Source organism: Ursus arctos, unplaced genomic scaffold, assembly GCF_023065955.2.
Source record: "Ursus arctos isolate Adak ecotype North America unplaced genomic scaffold, UrsArc2.0 scaffold_8, whole genome shotgun sequence".
In the NCBI taxonomy this organism is placed as follows: domain Eukaryota; kingdom Metazoa; phylum Chordata; class Mammalia; order Carnivora; family Ursidae; genus Ursus; species Ursus arctos.
In genome coordinates, this window is record NW_026623100.1 from 12,084,325 (window position 1) to 12,102,577 (window position 18,253).

Here is an 18,253-nt window from a genome sequence, read left to right on the forward strand (position 1 = left end):
AGACCTTCCACACAAGAGCAGAGCAGCTCCAGGGTACCAGAGCACAAACCGCGACCTGGAGCTGGGCCTTAGGACCACTTAGAACTGACAAAGCAAATGGCTCTTTTGTCTTTTTTTGAGCGCAGGCAGAATTGGCTAGACCCTGTGGTGGGAGGATCTCGGTGGGCTCTCGAGATGGCCCAGCACTGGTGCACGAGGAAGGGCTCTCATCGTGGGGGAGGGCATGTATGTGTGATGATTGAATTTGTGAGTTTTGTGCGATTCCAGCTCATGGGCTCCTTGTGGCTTTCAAAAGAGGACCGGGAGGACATGAAGTATAGTCCCCACCCAGCCTGGGGCCAGCGTCTGAGAAATGTGTGATACCAGGAAACTGAGTGTGGTAGGTCCTGCCCCAGCTCTTGCTTTTTGTTCTTAGAAACAAGTATTTCATTGTGAACGGGACCAAATACTGTTATGGGCCCTGTAATCCCAGGTGTGCCCTAGAGGAGGGAGATGTCTGGTCTGTGGTGAGGCTCTTTTGTACACGCACCGTATGGGTGAGAGCAGTGGCCCCGGCAAGCTGCTTACCCCTGTGTGAGCCACTTCTCTCCTCGCAGTCCCCCTTTCCCTTACTTTCCCTCTGACTTCAGAGCCTCTCAGAGAGGAAGAGACCCTGAAGACTAGAGGTGGTTTATAAAGATGACGTCGTACCTTATCCTCGTGAGTCTTGCCTTTCATGGCTTCTTCAACCCCCCTGAATTACAAGGTGGCTCTCTGTGACAAAATTTGTTTACTTCAGTGGGAAAATGACAATGACAGCTGTCCTTGTTGGAAGTGGTTTCCAAACAGAACATGCCCCTCATTGCATATGTCCCAGAAGCCCCCTGCCTATGTCCTGGAAGACAGAAATGAGAACTAGTAGGAAGTGCAAGGGTAGGGCTGATGATGGGCCAGAGAAAAGCCAGGCAGACATGGACCAATTAGTTCTGTGGGGCTGGAAGTTCTGGAAAAATGTCTTGCAGGCGATTCATAGGTCCCTGGAGGAGTTTCAACTCATGGTCTATTGTAGAAATTAGGTTCTGATGCTGGCTGGTGAGGCTGGAAGAGTGGGCATTGCGGCTGGTTGGTGGATTCATGATATTGTTGGGTATTTTAATAGGAGCATTCAGCCGAAGTTCAGGTTTGATCCAGCTCATGGCCAAGTAGTTCTAGAGAGAACAGGCAACAATTAGCTTGAGGTAGCGACTGGAGGCTGTCTCTTCAGAGTCATCCCAAGAACAACTAGTGCCTTTGTCCCTGTCCCCAAGCTTGTCACTCACCGGTGTCGAATAGATAAAGTTGAACAGCATGAGTGCTATAATAAATATGATTGCACCGATTATGATTTTGAAGTGGTAGTGTTTCCAGAAAACGCGGCAGAAGATTGTAACAGGTGACCGCAACATGAACAAGGTGTTGGGGCGTCTGTCCATGAGCAGAGGAGATGTCAGAGGATGGAGGGCAGAGGGAACCTTCAGGTCAAGTAATCCGCAGCAAAGAGCTTTCTTTTTTAAAAAGCAACTTCTGCTTACTTGTGTGTCCTCCCCCACCCCCCCTTCTTCACCCAGGCTGTTCTCTCCTCCTTGTAACTGAGCACTGAGGTGGGGTGCTGGGAAGTAATGACCCCTCTCCACTTGTAGGCCCACCGCTCACCACCCTGTACAAATTGCTGGGCCCAGCAGCTCAGCTTTGTGAATGAGGAGGAAAGATTTGGTGCCTTTGTCACGCAGGACTCTTACAGGGGTGGATGAAGTGTAGGGTATTGGTTGGGCTCGGATTGGCCTCGCCCTGCTGGCTTGATTAAGGCTTCCTTCTCTGACAGAATCTCCAGTGTCATCTTCACTTTACCCTAGAAACACCAGAGGTGGTGGGGGGCTGAGTTCATTACAACAGGTGCGAGAATAGTTCTAGGGTCCCTTCCCAGGGTCCAGGAAGGAAAAGGGATTTAGCTAAGGCCCCCAGAAGTCTGTTAGTGGCACAGCAGTCCTATGCAATAGACACCCTCCCCAGCTCCTACCGACATGCGCCATTTGCCACCGTCAAGGACCTGGGAAGGCCACCAGCCCGTTACGGTCTTCTTCTTAAAGAGGGAGAAGTGCTTGTACTGGAGGAAGTAGGGCCACTTGGAGTCAGTATCCATCATCCTGATGGAGCACAGGTTGGCGTGCCGGGCCGGGAGGGGCATGTCAAACAAATCCAGCTCCAGGACCCCTGAGCCCAAAGAAATGGCATCAGCAAGAAGGAGCTCCCTGTCCTGTGGTCACGGGCCCTGTGCTTGCTCTCACCTAGGAAGTCATCCGTGGAGAAGATGTTATTGTCCCAGACCTGGATGATGAGCCGGGCTGGGAACTTCATCACTGTGGGGTCCAGGCTCCATATGTAGTCCTGGAGGATGACAGAAGAGCATATGACTGGCCTGTCTCCCTTGAGATTTCCTTGGCCACCTTAGTAGCCCACCACCCAGCAGTGATGGACTGTCAAGGAAGAAGCTTTCTCCCTGAGGCCACATTCCAAGGGTTCTGGTGCAGCTTGAGGTGCGAGCGCAACCTCCCCACCCCAGGCCTGTTACCTTCTGGCTCTGGACACACATATGCTCGGCTGCCAGGTAGTCCATGGTGAAGATGAAACGCCAGTTGAAGTTGCTCTCCCCAGTCAGTGAGTGGTAGTGGATATCCGTCTTCTGCATGTCCTTCTCAAGCCCGACTAACCACCTGGGGCCAAAGTCCTTTCACCTGGGCTTCGTGTGTATTGTCCCTGTCCCTGAGCTGGAGCCCTGGGGGAAGGGCTCCCCGGCAGACCACCAGGCACAGGCGGGGGCGGAGAGATGTCGCCCCAGGATTGGGAGCCGGGGGCACAGGGGTGACACAACTGGGGAGCTCGGAGGGATGCCGCCGGAGCCCTGCCCTCTTCCTCACCCTTTGACATAAATGTCGCTCATCTCGGCTGTTAAATTTCTCCTCAGGTCCACCTGGGCAGTCTCCCAGATAATGCAGCGCAGCTCATACCTGCAGCCAGTGGACTGTGAGGCTTCGCTGAGGAACAGCTCCTCGGCTGCGGCGCGGTGCAGGCAGAGAGGGCTGGGGGCTGCCCTCCATGCCCACGTGAGGCATGCTGAATTTGCGGGAATGCAGGGGACGGCAGCTCCCAGGATTCCCAGCAGAGGGAAAGAATTGCCGCACCCTAGTGTGTGACCAGACCCGTGGCCCGCGCCCTGGGAAGTGCAGAGACGGATGTGGTGGGTCACTCACCTTTTAGGCTTTCTGGGCCTGATGTTGACTGGGGGGCCAGGAGGCCCAAGCTTCTTGGGGAAGATGTCCACCCACATTTGCACCTTTCCCTAGAGTGGAAATGGATTGGCCAGCTGGGGGTTGCTAATCTCTGTTCTCAGCATGCTGGCCTGGGAGCCCAGTCCCAGGTTCTGAGATCTTTTGAGGCTGGGTCCCCCCCGCTGGAGGGTGGGGTAAGGAGGTATCGGTGAGGTGGAGTTAACTTCAGACAGGAAGTCTGGCAACCACCCACCCGCATCCCTTTTTTCTCATGTTGGCTGGGAGAAGGGTGCAGGGTGAGGTGGGCAGTGTATGATGGCTTCAAGACTGAATGCCATGGTGCCGGGATATCACCGTGACTGGGGGCTGGAGGGTGACTACCCTTTAGCAGGCCATGCTAGACGGCCTATCTGGACAGGGCTCCACAGTGGGGTTGGGGCTTCACTTCTTAACCAGCTTAGTGGCCCCGACTAAGCAAACTAGATCACCCGGCCAAATGTCCAGGTCACTGTATGTTGTGGAAGCCTATCCTAAGGATATTAAGCTGCCCACCAAGTGCAGAGATCCAAGGAGGGAGGGATGAAAATGGTGAGAAAAAGGAAGAGGAAAAAAAAGAGTAGACTACCAACATTGGAAGGTAGATAAATATGTTCTTTCAAACTGTCTGACCTCATTTTGTCTTTTTGAAGTTGACCCCATGTAAGAAAACAGGTTTAATGAGAATGGTTTAGAAAGTGCTCAGCAGAGAACTTAGTGTCTGGAATGTGGTATCAGGTTGAGAAATTTGGAGAATGAGATGAGCCATTCTGGTGGCTGGAGGGTAGATAATTAGGGTGCCTGTGGGGATTTTTATTCCTTCTGTTTGGGGTTCCTTGCCATGGAGAAAACACAGCCTGCAATTACCCAGCCAACCAGGGTTGTAATGTCTGCACATCTGACCCCAGGTGCTACCCCCCTGCCTGCCCTCAGGAGAGACGAAGGCAGCATTGGTGCTGGCTCTAGGGCCCCTGAGCACTTCCAACGACTCATGCGTGGCCCAGGTTTCTTGCAGATGACTTTTCCAGCTCTGAAGAGCTCCACTCTGAGTGACATCATTAGAACTTCTCACTTCGAACATGTGCAGAGCACGCTGGGCTTCTGTGTGTGTACATCTGTGACTGCGTGGCCGCCTCCTCCCCTCTCATCACGGGCTGTGTCCCGGGTGGCTGGGCTCCCTTGTCTCCCGATCCAGCCCCTCCGGTCTCCTACCTGGTCGATGCCTGGCTGGCTGCTGCTGTACAGTGTGCGGGTCTCCACGTGCTCAGGTACCAGCCCCTGGGCGTGCAGGAGGTAGAGTGCAAGGCGTTCTTTCTTAGGTCCCAAATAATGAACGGGAGGGGGCGTGGGCTCTAGACGGAAGGAGGCGGAAGGAGGCGATCACAACGTCATTAGCCTTCCCATCTACCAGGCAGGTGCCCTCCCCTCCCTTCCCCTCCCCTCCCCTCAGCCTGGACAGGGGACATGGTTGCCCTCTGTAGGAGGAAAGGGCAAAATGGGGCAGGTGCCCTCTGGTTTCAGAGGCCTAGATCTGTGCTGTCCGGCAGTGTGCTGTACTTCTCACCAAAGCTTTGCAGTTTGAATTTTTTCCCATTGTAAAAAACAGTGTCTTCCTCAGGACTGAAGAGAGGTGGAGGCAGCCCTTTCTGTTTGGCATGGCGTTCCAAGAGGAAGCTTGGGGTCATCTGATCCCGCCACCTAAAGGGCCCTGAGCTGTGGAATGAAGGGAGAGGAAAAGGGGGGAAGGTTTGCGTCCTAGGGAACATTCTGCTTTGAGCTGCAGGATGAGCCATGGTGGGGGCATGAATGGAGCCAGGTTTGGGCCCTGGTTCCCCAGCCCAGATGTAAGTCTCCCCACAAGGGAGCTGGGGCCTCCCTCCTCCACCCCTCCCCTAGGTCCACTCACTAGCAGTAGGATTTGGAGAGCCCACAACGGGCTCCAAAGCCAGACAGGAGTCGGTTTTCGAGGTCAATGACTGTGGTTCCAATCTTATCATCAGGTGAGAACAGGTCAAAGTCATATAGCTGGATCTCTAGGTCCTTCTCCAGGGGGATGGTGCAGCTCAGTTCAAACATACTGGGGGTGAGGGGGTTGGAGACTGCAGAGACTGTGGACCGCGCTATCCACGGCCTCCCTGTCCAGCTTCTTGGCCCCTTGTTTGGTCATGGTGAATATGGAGAACAGAGCCTGCGGTGGCTGTCACCTGCCAAGAACTATCCCCAGGGTTGGCAAGAAGTAACTTTTGACAGGCCTGGCTTATGGGACCCTAAACTCCTTTCCCAGGGGAAGCGTTTGAGAGGGAGGGTAGAACTGACCACCCTTCGTCTGCCCAGCCCTGAGAGTGTGAGACCCCCGTGCTAGGAACTCAGAGGTTAGAAAGAAATGGAAGAAGTCTGCCTTCTGGAGCTTACTCCTAGCACAGCGTAGGAGGGTGTGGTGAAGTGGGATCAGGTAAAGTTGGGGCAGCTCACATGCCGAAGATGGGATTCAGAGTGTTGGGATGGTACTTGTCCCGGTTGCCCATCGTTGTCTGTCCCAGTTTCAGGATCACATAAGGGTCACACTGGGGTTCAGTCACAGGGAGGGAAAGGTGACAACAGGAAATGGAGAGTCAGTCCAGGTTGGTTGGGGAGGGTCAGGGTAGGATGGAAATGAGCCCCTGGCCATAGAGGGAGCCTGTGGGCAGTTGGCCTGCTGGATCTCCAGCTGGGTACCCGCAGCCTGAAGGAGCTCCAGGACCCTGGGGTCTGAGGCGAGGTGTGGGAGGCACCTGGGCTTGGTGGACCCGGAGCCGAACACCATTGGTTGGGGCTGCTCATTACCAGGCCATTGGAATCTTGGGGCTGCAGGTTGATGGCTCGGACCATGTATACGCGCACCAAGCACTCCTGAGGGAAGTCCTCTTTCTCGCGCCAAACCAAGAACTGGCGAGGGGGCTTGGGGGCTTTTGGATCCTCAGGAAAGGGGTAGACTCGGAAAAGGCCCTGCGTGTCGGGGGGAGGGAAGATGCTGGCAGCGCAGGCCCGGCCCGACGGTGCCCCTAGCCCAAGCTCAGGAGAGAGTGGGCTGCACTGAGAATGGGAGTGGTGGGTGCAGCCGAGATGCTCTGCGGGGACAGCGGGTTTAGGAGGGATGTTGGGCAAACATCTGCGGTGGCTAGGTGAGTTTCCAGTTTCTGCTGATGCAGACTCTCATTCCACCCCCGTCCATCCATTCGGGTTAGAACTTGTTCTCTAAGGCTCTTGGGCCTTGGGAGACCAGCATAGACCCGAGCCGGAGTAAGAAGGGCCGTGCCCATCCCGTGTAAGGGGGGAGGTCACTCTGAACCCCTGCATCAGTCAGCCTCCGGTCCCCTGCTCCCCAAACTGTTTCTCAAGCACTCGCTACCCCATTCCCACCGCGAGCATAGAGAGCCACGGCTTTTATTAGAGTCTTCTGGGGACAGAAGGGGCACGGGAGTTAGGGGCAGCTCTGCTGGGGTGAATACGCACCTTGAACTCCCCTACCACAGGGCTGTCCAACTTGGGCTCTTCCTGGTAGAGTTTAAAGGTCTGGCAGAAATCCTGCAGGCCTTCAAAGGCGGGCACAGCCTCCAGCTCACAATCATACACCTGCAGGAGGGTGTGTGGGGCCCAGGCCAGCGGGGAGCGCAGGCCTGGGCTCAGCCAGAGGGGGGAGCGTCCCTGACATCAGGGGGTTGAGGAACCACCAGTTCCTGGGTCTTGCTTTGAAGCCTCTGCCCTGTCAGGAGCAGCCCTAGTTCCCAAAAGGGCGTGTCTGGTGGAGGTGTGGCCTGGAGTCTGGGGGAGACAAGGAGGAAACCACCCCCCACCCCCACCCCCGGCAGTTCCTAGAGGCATCAGGGCGAGTTCTGCTGGTCTCCCCTGGCAGATGTCATTCTGTGTCTCTCCGCTGTCTCCCCTCCTAGAGGCCTCCAAACCTTCAGGGTGTGGTAGTCTTTGTACTTGTACCGCAGGGACTTCACATCTCCTTTCACATCTCCCGTGGCCCAGAACAGCTTGCTCCACCAGTCCACTTCATGCTCGTATTCGTCCTGGCAGGGAAGGTCATTCTGGCCCCGGGGAGAAGGCACAGTAGCCCTCCCCTGCCCGGGGTCATGCTGCGCCCCTCCCCACCCCCCAGCTGCCCGGAATTGTTCCTTGTTCCCTGAGGCTGAGCCTGCATCACCTGGGCTTTGCTGGGATTGAACCAGAATTTTTCATACAGGTAATCCAGGAGCTGAAAAATGAGAGCAGGAGAGCGGGGTGAGGCGTGGTCTGCCGATTTAGCCTGCTCACCGTCTCTGACCTCCCAGGAGAAAGGGAGAGGAAGGCAGGGCTTCCTTTCCTGGCTCCCTTGCTCTTCACAGAGCCCTTTGAATTCAGGGATCGGCACACATGGGATTAGAACCAGAAGGAGGGTAAACTTAGTTTTTAACCCTCATTGCCCACAGCTACAGAGGGAACCCTGGAAGGGCCCAGAAATGCAGAACCCCGAGCCCCACCCCAGGCCTACTAAATCAGAACCTGCTTTTGCTCAAGATGTCCCCAGGATTCCTGTGCATTCCAGTTTGACAAGTGCTGCTCTGGAGGGGGAGTTCTGAACCTTGGAAACACTGGCGTCACCGGAGGGGGGGGGGGCTTGGAAACACTGCTGATACCTGGGGCTTTCCCCAGCAATCCTGATGGGATTGGTCAGTGGCCTGGCCATCAGGATTTCTTTAACTCTCAGACGGTTCTAATGTGCAGTCCAGGTGGAGAATCACGGCTTTAGAGTTCTTGTGTATACCGGCAGCACACATATCAGAACTGTTTCCTCTCCACCCCTCCTCAGGGACAAGGGTTTTCCTCTGTAAATCGCATGGGAGAAGGTGGAGACCCCAAGGCCTTTACTCACCTTCTGATACTTGTTCACAGATAGCACTGTGTGGAGAAAGAGCAATCATGAATCTTAGGAGAGGAGAAGAGTGAGGAGGAGGGACACCAGCCCATAGGACAGCCAGGGCTGCCCCCACTCCCAATGCCAGCTTGAAGGTGAGGCCTGGGGAAGGGCAGGGAGCAAGGGCCATACTTGGAAGCTGTGGAGGCACGTAGTCCTCAGCCCAGGGGTCACAGAAGTAGGGTTGTAGGGAGTGGATGTTGGCCTGACCCACCACGGTCTGCTGGCCGAAGTCCTGATTGTCCACCACCTTCAACGTGAGGGGTGTTGCGTAGGCCTCCTCCGTAGGCATGAACTGCAGCCCCAAGGAGAGGCAGAGCGTGAGGCCTCTTGGGAGGAAAGGGCTGCCCCAGCCCCTGCTCTGCCCGAGGCTGCCTCACCAGTGTGAGGAAGAGGACTGACTGGGTGAAGTTTGGGTTGGTCTGGAAGTCCTTGATGGGCTCTGTCTGCAGGGACTCTTCCCAGCATTCTACCAGGAGCTGGGGGGAACGCACCTGCTTCATGTTCCGAAGGCCCCAGACCAGAATCTGCCAGAACAGAGGAGGGGCAGGGCAAGGGGAGCTGGGCCACTATAATGGGGTGCTGGCCAGAGAGAGGGGGCTGTCCTGGGAGTGATGGTGCGTCAGGGAGCATCCAGGGCCAGGGAATGAGCTGGAGGAAGTCAGAGTCTGAAGGCTAGCACGGGTCTCCTGTTCAGTGAGGGATGAGTCTTTGTCCTCAAGGCCTCCATGAGGGAGTGCCCTCTGGCTACTGGGACTATCCTTCACTGGCCTCCAGGGCCCCTGAGGTATTGCCCTTCCTCCCTGGCTGCTTTGTCCAGCCTGCCGTCTTCAGGAGGGAGTTCCTGAGGCTGGCTGCCTCAAAGGCCCACCGAAGTAGGGGTGCCCCAGATTTCCTTTTGCTGTGTAGCTCATTGCTGACTTGGATCCCATAGAACTCCATGGTCATTCGGTGCTCTCGACAGACAGACACACACTGGGCACCCCAGGAAATGTCCCCGCTCTTATTCATGGAGGCCTGTTCGGGGGACCAGAGTGGGGTTGCCTGATCCTGGGGGGCATCTCCAGGGCCAGGAGGACCTGACCATCTTTTGCTCTTTGCCAGATTTGTGGCAGAGCTCAAAGGTTCCATGTGGGGACCTCCAGCCTACTGTCAAAAGATCGGTGAGAAAATCCTGGCATTTGGAGTCAGGCAGGGCCGGGCCCAGATTCTGGCTGTGTCACGCTGCATGGGCTAGCTTGTCTCTCAGAGCCTCAGTTTTCCTGGCTGAAAGGTGGCCCCTACTGCAGAGGAGCAGTGAGGGGCTCAAGTGAGATAGCGAACACTAAAGCCCTTTGTCTGCCACCCCACCACAGAGATCTGCATTAAGACAGTTTAAGATACCCTATCAGAGCTTCTGCTCTTCATGTCTCTCCTGTCTCCCTCCATCTCTCAGACAGTATCTTCTTGGGGTCCGAGCTTTGGATCAGGTAGTCAGGAGGGCCCAAGGAGAGTCCACAGAGAGCGCCCCGTGGCACCTGACTGCTCTGGGGGGTGCCCGCCCCCCCACCCCCCCCATCATCACCTCCACAGCCATTTTCTTTAGCGTGGGCTGGATGCTCTTGGGGAGTGTGTAGACTCCATTCTTCCAGGGAACACTTAAGATTGGTGGCTTCTCTTTGACACTCTGAAGGGGTGACGTGGGAGAGCAGGGAGCATGAGGCCCTGGTGGGCTCGTCCTCCTACTCCCCACCCCCAAATCAAGTCCCTAGCAGGGCTCCAGGGAGGAGGCTCGGGAGCCCCGCAGGCAGCAGCAGGTAGGGCGGTTAGGGAGAGGTTGGGCAGGCTGGCATCACCAAGCCTGGTGTGCTGGCTCCCAGGCCCCAGGCCTTCCCTGAGGGAGTGGAGTTGGGGGCTGCTGGTTGTGGGAACTTGAGGCAGGGGAGTGGGGGCAGGGTGGGGGCACCGAGCACCACACCTCCTGGCTGGGCCCTCCCTCCTGGTACCTCAGTCTCGAGGATCAGCTCACAGGACACCAGGATCTCGCCCTCTTTCTCCCCTAGCAATTTTACAAGGGGGTGCCACCTCAGAGGGGGCAGGGTCCGTTTTTGGACATCCAGCCAGACCACCGGGGACCACATGCTCCGGGCCCACAAGCTCTCCTTTCCCTGCAGGGAAGGGGAAGTCCACCAAACATGGAGGCCAAGCCAGGGAGGTTCTGGCCCCTCTCCTGGGCTGCTGACAACTCTCTCTCAGATAAGGGCTGGCATTTATGTTGACGTGATGCTCTCTGGGAATTAGGCCCCACTGGAGCACTTGCTATATATTTTCCTCTAAAATAAAAACTCAGGGGCACCTGGGTGGCACAGCGGTTAAGCATCTGCCTTTGGCTCAGGGCGTGATCCTGGCATTATGGGATCGAGCCCCACATCAGGCTCCTGCACTATGAGCCTGCTTCTTCCTCTCCCACTCCCCCTGCTTGTGTTCCCTCTCTCTCTGGCTGTCTCTATCTCTGTTGAATAAATAAAATCTTTAAAAAAATAAAATAAAATAAAATGAAATAAAATGAAATAAAATAAAATAAAATAAAATAAAATAAAATAAAATAAAAACTCAGCAACTCTGCCCAGTCCAGCCCACCTTACCTGGGAGTCCTGCTGCCACAGTTCCAACACCACGAGTGGTGGGCTTGCTTTGGTGTCTTCAGGGCTCTCATACAGAAGGAGGTGCTGGAAAACGAGCGTCTGGGCCCACGTGGGGGCTGCAGAGCTCTTCAGGGTTTGGGTGCACTGGCTATGGTTCAAGAAGACCAACCGAATGAAGGGCACTGGGGGGTGGGTAGAAGGAGAGGAGAGGGTCCTGCCACTGAGCTATCAAGCGAGGCACCCCTCTCTGGCAGCTGCCACCACTGGGCCAGATATCCAGGGGAGCCCAGGCTGGGCAGCCACAGCCACTGCCAGCCGCCCAGAAGGCCACCTCAGCGCAAGCTGCACAGCGAACGGCCACAGTGAGAGGCCAGGACTATTTGGTTCCATCCGCATCTCTCTGCCACCACCTGGTTGAGGTCTGGGTGTCACAGGGATGGAGGCCCCACTCTCAGGAGCAGCTGCATGTGGCTGCCGTTCCACAGAATCAGCGAGTGGCTGTGGCATCAGGGGACGTCATGTGGCCTTCTCAATGTGGACGCTGATGCCCGGTGGACACAGCTCCCGGCAGACACCCACTGCCCTGGCTCAGACCCTCATCCGGCAACCTGCTCCTTACAAACAGTGCTACCGAAAGGAGCACACGACTCTCCTGAAACCTTCACTAGGGTCCTCGTGCCCAGGGCTGGAAATCGCCACACCTCCTCCCCACCCCTTGTCTTTTGACACAAGGGACTTTCGGTCCCAAAGTCTGTCACCCTTTCTTTTGTCTTCCCGTTTCATCAGTACTCTGCCAGAAAACTCCTCTTCCCTCTTCAAGGCCTAGCTAAGTGGTCCCCACCAGGGTAAAGCCTCCCCAACTCCCCCTTCTTGAGTCCACAGTGTTGGGCACACATCTCAAGAACAGCCCCGCCTTGTACCCCTTGTTTTTATCTTTTCCCCCAAGCCAGGGCCCTGAGTTGCTGGAGAGAGGGGGCCTGCGTGCTTGTCACCCTCTTCCTTGTCATATTCTTTATGCTGCCGGGTGGCTACATCAGGGGTCCCCAGCAGCTTGGAGAGAAAGGGGTGCCTGTTGCCTACCCCGGAATGTCTGGATCTGGTTGGACATTAGGTTCCGGGCCTGGTAGATGTAGCAGAAAAGCTGGTAGTAGTGGGGCTCTGGGTAAGAGAGGAGCCTTGTCCATCACCTGCCCCAGGACCCCCCCCCCCCCACTGCCTGCCCTCAGATGCAGGGTCTCCGGGGCCACCCAAGCAGACTCTCAAGGCTCACTGTTGAAGATGCAGTAGATGAAGGGTAGGTCACGGAGCTGCGTGTCCTCTGGGGCAGGCCTCCAGGAGCTCCTGATCGCTTTGTTCGGAGCCTGTGTCAGCCTCTTGTTCTCTTCCTTCCAAGCCTGCTCTTTCAGATCCATACCCTGTGTCCAGGACATTCTCCCTGAGGCTCTTGGGTGCTTTTCTTGTCTCCTCTAGTGCAGGCCCAGGTCACCCTTCCCTTGTAGCCGAGGGTGTGGATCTGGGGCACACACTCCCCCACCCCTCAGCCATCAGGGCCCCAACCTGGGATGTCTCCTGCTGTCTGCCACACCCAGGCTGGGCTCCGGCTCTGGGAGGTAGGGGTTACAAGGAGGAGTCACCTAGACCATGGAGTCTTTACCAATGATCCCTCCAGGAGGAATATGGGTGCAATGCCCTTGTCCTTGTTCGGGGCCATCCTGCGGTGCCAGCAGCGGCGACGGAACCGGCTCTGGGGCTGAGGGTTCAGGTGGAACTTGGAGCCGAAGGTGCCATACTCCCAGCCCTCCTCCTCCTTGGCCAGACTGGGGTGGTGCTGCAGGGAGGGGAGCAGAATGTCACCCTCCCACCATGGCACGGGGTGGGGGGACCCACCCAGGCGGCCCTCTCACCAGCTGGAGGAAGGAGAGGGTCTCCTGCTCCAGGCTCAGCTTCCCGCGGTTCCGGCAGCGCAAACGCACCCAGCGCCGGCGGCGGCACGAGTAATAGGTCTTCTCCACTGAGTTCCAGACCCGGGGTTGGCCCGACGGCTCGATCCCCACTCCGTATTCCCAGCCTGTAGAGGCAGGGCCACGGCCTGTGGGTGCCCAGGTGCCTACGGCCTGGGAGGTGTGGACAGGCCGGAGAGATGGGCCCCAGAAGGCAGGCTAAAGGGGAAATGCTTTCCCTCATGTCCAGGTGTCTCAGGCCCTGAGGTGTGGAAAGGATTGGGCCCAATTGCCCATCTTACAAATGAGGAAGGTGGGGATCAGAGACATTCTGTGACCCACACAAGATCACACAGCCCATATGTAGCAGAGTCAACTTCTTGAGTCTGGGTCTTCAGACTTCCAGCCACCACTCCTTCCCCGGAGCTACTACCTCAGGTGAACCCAGGCTCCATGACCATTTTCCCTTTTCTAGAAAGTGTTCAGGAGGCACTTACCACCTGCCCTGTCTGAAAACTGGGGCCCATGTCTATAGAAAGGGTGGAGACCCCACTGTGCAGAGGCTAGGGGACCCCTGGAAATTCCGGCCCATCCCACCTGAGAGCTTGGTTGCTTCGAGGCTGTGGGAAGTGTCAGTCCCTGGGAGCTCCAGGGCCTCCTTCCCTCAGCCCGCGACCACAGGACTGACCCTCACTGTCCACTGCATGGTTCAGCTCCACGATCCAGTCCTCCTTAGTGTGCCAGCCTGGGGGGCACTTCACATTCTCCCGGGCCTCCACAGGCTCTCCGTTCTGAGGGTGGACAGACAGAGCAGGCCGGGGGCATCTGAGCCGGGAGGCCACCTTCACTCACTCATCTACTGTGGCCATAGTGCCTCCTGTCCCCCGGAGCAGACGGTGCTTGCTACTTGGATGCCACCCACCTAGTCACCCAATGTGCTTTACTGACTTGCCTTTTCAAATGGTAAACGTATTTTTAAAAATATTTTATTTTATTTATTTGACAGAGAGAGAATGCACTCACACAAGCAGGGGGAGTGGGAGAGGGAGAAGCAGGCTCCCCACCAAGCAGGGAGCCTGATGTGGGGCTCCATCCCAGGACCTTGGGATTCATGACCTGAGCCGAAGGCAGATGCTTAACCGATGGAGCCACCCAGGCGCCCCTGGGAAACATATTTTTAAAAGGAAACTTGATATAGCCACTATCAATGGAAAATCAGTACCATAAATAGGAAATACCCATACTAATGATTGTGAAAGGGGAATAGTGTGTGACTGATCTCAGCTAGACGCTGCTGCCTGCCTGAGCCTGCCGGCTCGTCCTTGTTGAGGAGGGGTGATGGCTTTGACCCGTGCTGACACAGCAGCCACCAACCTCCAGGGGTCATTTAAGTGTAAACTGATTAAAATGAAACAAAATTGGGCGCGTGAGTGCTCAGTTGGTTAAGCATCTGCCTTTGGCTCAGGTCATGGTCCCAGGGTCCTGGGATCGAGCCCCACAGAGGGGCTCCCTGATCAGTGAGCAGTCTGCTTCTCCCTCTTCCTCTGCCCCTCCCCCCTACTCAGGCGCCTCTCTCTCTTTCTCTCTCTCGTGCGCACACGTGCATGCTATCTCAAATAAATAAAATCTTTTTAAAAAATAAAAATAAATAAAATGAAACAAAATCCAAAGTTCAGTTCCTCATTCTCACAAGCACCACCTTTCAGGTACTTGATAGCCACTAGATAGGTGGACAGTGCAGACATAGAACATTTCCATCATCATAGAAAGTTCTCTCAGTGTGGATTTAGACTAGCCCCAGACGGATTCTCTCCTTCTGAGTAAGCGCTACCTTTGGGAGAAGCCTAGGAAGGAAACACTGTCCCCCTACGTTGTTCCTTACAGTCTTCTTGAAGGTACCTCTACCTGCCATCTTGGATACTAACGCCTTCAGTGTGCACCCAGGGTCCTGCGCAGCGTGTGGGGAAGCAGGGCTCAGATGGTAACCCTTGGCCCAGTGCTCTTCCCATTTGGAGAGCCCAGCTTCCAGGGCGCGCACCTGCGTGCACTGCTCGTCTCCCCACCTCCTCTGAGGCAGCTTCAGCCCCTGCTCACCACGTCCGTGTTCGGGGTGGCTGCCTGCACCCAGGCCCCCGTGGTGTTGCGGCACTGGTTCTCATACACCTCCTCCAGCACCTGGCTCTTGTTGATGTCTACGTCCAGGAGGAGTCTGGGGGCAGCGAGACCCCAAGTTTCCAGCACATCTCCCCGAACTTTCAGGCTCCCGGGGTCATACTCTGCTGGCCCAGTGTTCCCCTACCAGGCAGCCCCACCTGCTCTGGGCAAGGCTGGACAGTGGGGCTTGGCACCCAGGGCAGGGTGGCGGGCAGGGCCCTTTGTCTTGGGCACCCCAGCTGTTGGGAGCAGGCTACAGTGGCCATGGGCCCACCTCCCTGGGCTGCGGCTAACTTGCTTTCCTGGGCGAAAACACAGTCTACCCCAGTGCTGCATGTCTAGGGGCACACAAGCTCCAAGCCCGCACCCTAGCCTTACCTCCTCTGAGGCTCCACTGTCCACTGCCCCTGCCAGTGCCATCCTTGGGGCGCCTGGAAATCCTCCTTGGGGAGGGCCTTGTGCCCCATGACGTCTGAGAAGTTGGGGCACCGGTACAGCCCCTGCTGTCCCCACTGGTCTTTATACTTGGCCTGGTTCTCGTACTGGGGGAGGGGTGGCTCTCAGTGCCTTGCGGCCTCCCCAGCTCACACTGGGACATCGGGCCCCTCCCTGGGCCCCCTACTCTGGGCAGCAGGTACCTCTTAGAAGTATGCTAGTCAGGCAAGAAGGGGCCAGGAGCTTATCACAGGCAACACTTCCCCCAGCAGCACTCAGCACAGGAGGACACATTCATCAAGCCCTCACCTCTGGCCAGGCCCATGCCTTGGGTTTTATGTGAACGGTCCCCTGTAATCCTCACAGTCCCATTTCACAGGGGGAGAAACTGAGGCTCAGAGGTCAACTCTGCCCCAGGGTGCTCAGCCATTGAAGGGTAGAGCGGGTGGGTGCCTGTGTTAGAGCTGGGGGGGGGGGATGCTGCGGTGTGGTCCGTCAGCCTTGTCACGGCTGACCTGGGGAACCCAGTGCTGCTCCACCACTTGCTGCATCTTTGCTGCCTCTGAGCCTTTCCCCCCACATTCCCCTGCTGGATGTGCAGCCCCTGCTGCCTGCACCTCATCCGAAATCCCCTCTCATCTCACGTCTCCAAGCCCTGCGTAGGGGCTGGTTACGCATGTTAGGATATATCCATTCACAGTGCGCAACTTAGGAACCACAAAAATATGGTTTTTGACTCAGTAAATTAAAAAGCTGAAAATTCTTAAACTTCTTTCCCTCTGCTCTCAGAGCCTTCTCCTGGGCCGTGTCCTCCCCCCAGGCAGCAAGGGTCATCTTTCCTCCTCTGGTTCTAAAGCAGTCTCGGACTGGCTCCTCACCCACCCCCTGCGTCTGTGGTTCTCTGGGAAGATGCCTCACTTTCTGCTCCTCTGAATTCTCCAGACTCCTCCCTCCCCAGAACCACCAGGCTGGTCTGGAGGGCCCGGATGGAGCCAGCAGGGGTCCCAGGCTGCCACGTTGGCGACAGATGAGACCTCATCTCACATGCCTTGAAGTAACTGGGAGAAACTCCCAATAAATCTCCATTATGGAGAAAGTGACTGGTCCTAGGGGACCACCCAGCTGCCCCTTTTATCACCACATGCCTACGGCTTGTCAACAAGGGACTTCCAGAAGGCAGCATCTGAGGCTGCTCTAGACTCTGACACCTCTCTTTATCAAAGCCCATCTCATAATCCTCAGATTCTGCTGATAACGGTTTTCTCCACCTTTGGTGCTGGGCTCTGGCAGCCTGACCTTCCCCCTGCCCCACCTGGCTGCTGCTTACCGTCTCTGCGTACACGACAACCTCGCCCTGGCGAAGCAGCTGCAGATCCTTGCTGTCCGTGACGTTGCCGAGCCACATGCAGACTCGGAGGTGGGCTGGCAGCGTGTCCTTCTGTCCTTCACCCTCTGGGTACTAAACCAGAGGCAGGTCAACCCCACAGAGGTGCACGTACCCCAGGGGCAGGGGCGTGGGTGAGGGAGAGGCACACACACCTGCTCCTTCACACTGAGCCCTGGGTGCTGGGGCTTAAAGTGAACCTTGCAGAGATCCTGCTTTCCAGAGGGAGTTAATATGCAAATGGTTATACCTGTGACCCCCTGCATAACAGAGAGGCTGGTGGGGGTTTGTGCGGAGAGGGGGCAGTGCCACACAGGGAGCCTGGGAAGGCTCCAAAGAGGAGTGGTGGTGGTGCCATTGACGAGGTAAGTGCCGAATGTGTGGGATATGTTCTGATCCTCACACACCTCCATGGTGGGGAGGCTGGGCCGCACAGCCTTTTCACCGGGCCCATTTTACAGAGGAGCAGACTGAGGCCTGGACATGGTCAAGGGTTGGTCTGGGGTCACACAGACCAGTAAGTGGTAGAGCCAGAAGTCTCAGTGGTTTTTGCAGGATGAGAAAGACTCCAATGGACACAGGAGGGATCTTCCACAATGGTGGAAAGGGCCCAGGGCAGGCAGGTTTGGGGGTGGGGAAGCCCAGAGTTGCCTGGCTGTTGAGAGTATGTGGTCCTGAGAATGTTACTTCAGTGAGAAGGGGTCAGGGCCAGGCCAGGGGGGTTCAGAGGTTCAGCATTCTCCAGGAAGCAATGGGGAACGAAGGGCATCTCTGAGAACAAACGAGTGTCCCCCACCTGCCTCCTGGGTGGGGGTGCGGGAAGGCTGAAAGCAGGGTTGTCATCAGGGCAGGGGTGCTGGTCAATCAGCCTTATTTATGGCCTGCATTTGACGTGGTGAGCTGGCGCCCAAGCCTTGTAGGAATTAAATATTTGAAAGCACCCAAACCTGGTCCGGGGGAGAGATGAGAAGGGACTGGACCAAGTGTGGTGTGAGGATGACAGAAGAGATGAATTTGAGGAACATTTATGAGGGATGTGGTCTTGGCATCAGCCATGTGATGATGGGCACTCTCCCCTACCTTCCTCTGCAGACTGTTTCAACCCCATTTTACCTGCTAAAGGGCCCAGGAAAGACGGAGTGGATGTGCCCTTGGGGAGACTCATGGGGGCTGCCCCAAGAGTTCAGGGTTTCTCCTTGGGGTGTTTCTGGGCCTTTTCCACCCCTGAGGAGTGGGGTGGTCTGCAGACTCCCAGCTTCCCCACCTGCAGGATGAGGGTCTGTGTCTTCCCACAGAACCTGCCGGAGTGCAGAGCCCCTGTCGGGGAGAACAGGATGCTGTGGGCAGGCACCTGTGCGTAGGCCACCCGCTGCTCCTTGGACATCAGCCAGATCATCACGTCCGGGAGGCTCATCTGGGGCTGTCGAGGCAGGAGGGCATCAGGCCTGTGTGGCTGG

At 56.5% G+C, this 18,253-nt stretch overlaps 1 protein-coding gene across 1 annotated transcript in view; it reads right to left on the reverse strand.

The window, feature by feature from the left end:
• Nucleotides 1–529: 529 nt before the first annotated feature.
• The window catches only part of FER1L5 (fer-1 like family member 5), a 61,626-nt gene continuing 43,902 nt past the window's right edge, over nt 530–18,253 (reverse strand). Inside the window, 33 exon segments of the mRNA XM_057309228.1 lie at nt 530–1,187; nt 1,299–1,443; nt 1,758–1,867; nt 2,036–2,229; nt 2,304–2,403; nt 2,588–2,729; nt 2,934–3,050; nt 3,267–3,355; nt 4,533–4,672; nt 4,885–5,033; nt 5,227–5,397; nt 5,793–5,884; nt 6,144–6,305; nt 6,813–6,932; nt 7,262–7,375; nt 7,510–7,560; nt 8,218–8,243; nt 8,392–8,554; nt 8,640–8,786; nt 9,824–9,925; nt 10,245–10,406; nt 10,884–11,065; nt 11,964–12,041; nt 12,154–12,321; nt 12,324–12,370; nt 12,418–12,449; nt 12,538–12,700; nt 12,771–12,951; nt 13,518–13,614; nt 14,918–15,032; nt 15,356–15,519; nt 16,740–16,871; nt 18,061–18,216. Coding sequence (XP_057165211.1) covers nt 960–1,187; nt 1,299–1,443; nt 1,758–1,867; nt 2,036–2,229; nt 2,304–2,403; nt 2,588–2,729; nt 2,934–3,050; nt 3,267–3,355; nt 4,533–4,672; nt 4,885–5,033; nt 5,227–5,397; nt 5,793–5,884; nt 6,144–6,305; nt 6,813–6,932; nt 7,262–7,375; nt 7,510–7,560; nt 8,218–8,243; nt 8,392–8,554; nt 8,640–8,786; nt 9,824–9,925; nt 10,245–10,406; nt 10,884–11,065; nt 11,964–12,041; nt 12,154–12,321; nt 12,324–12,370; nt 12,418–12,449; nt 12,538–12,700; nt 12,771–12,951; nt 13,518–13,614; nt 14,918–15,032; nt 15,356–15,519; nt 16,740–16,871; nt 18,061–18,216 — 4,239 coding nt within the window. The 3' untranslated portion in view covers nt 530–959.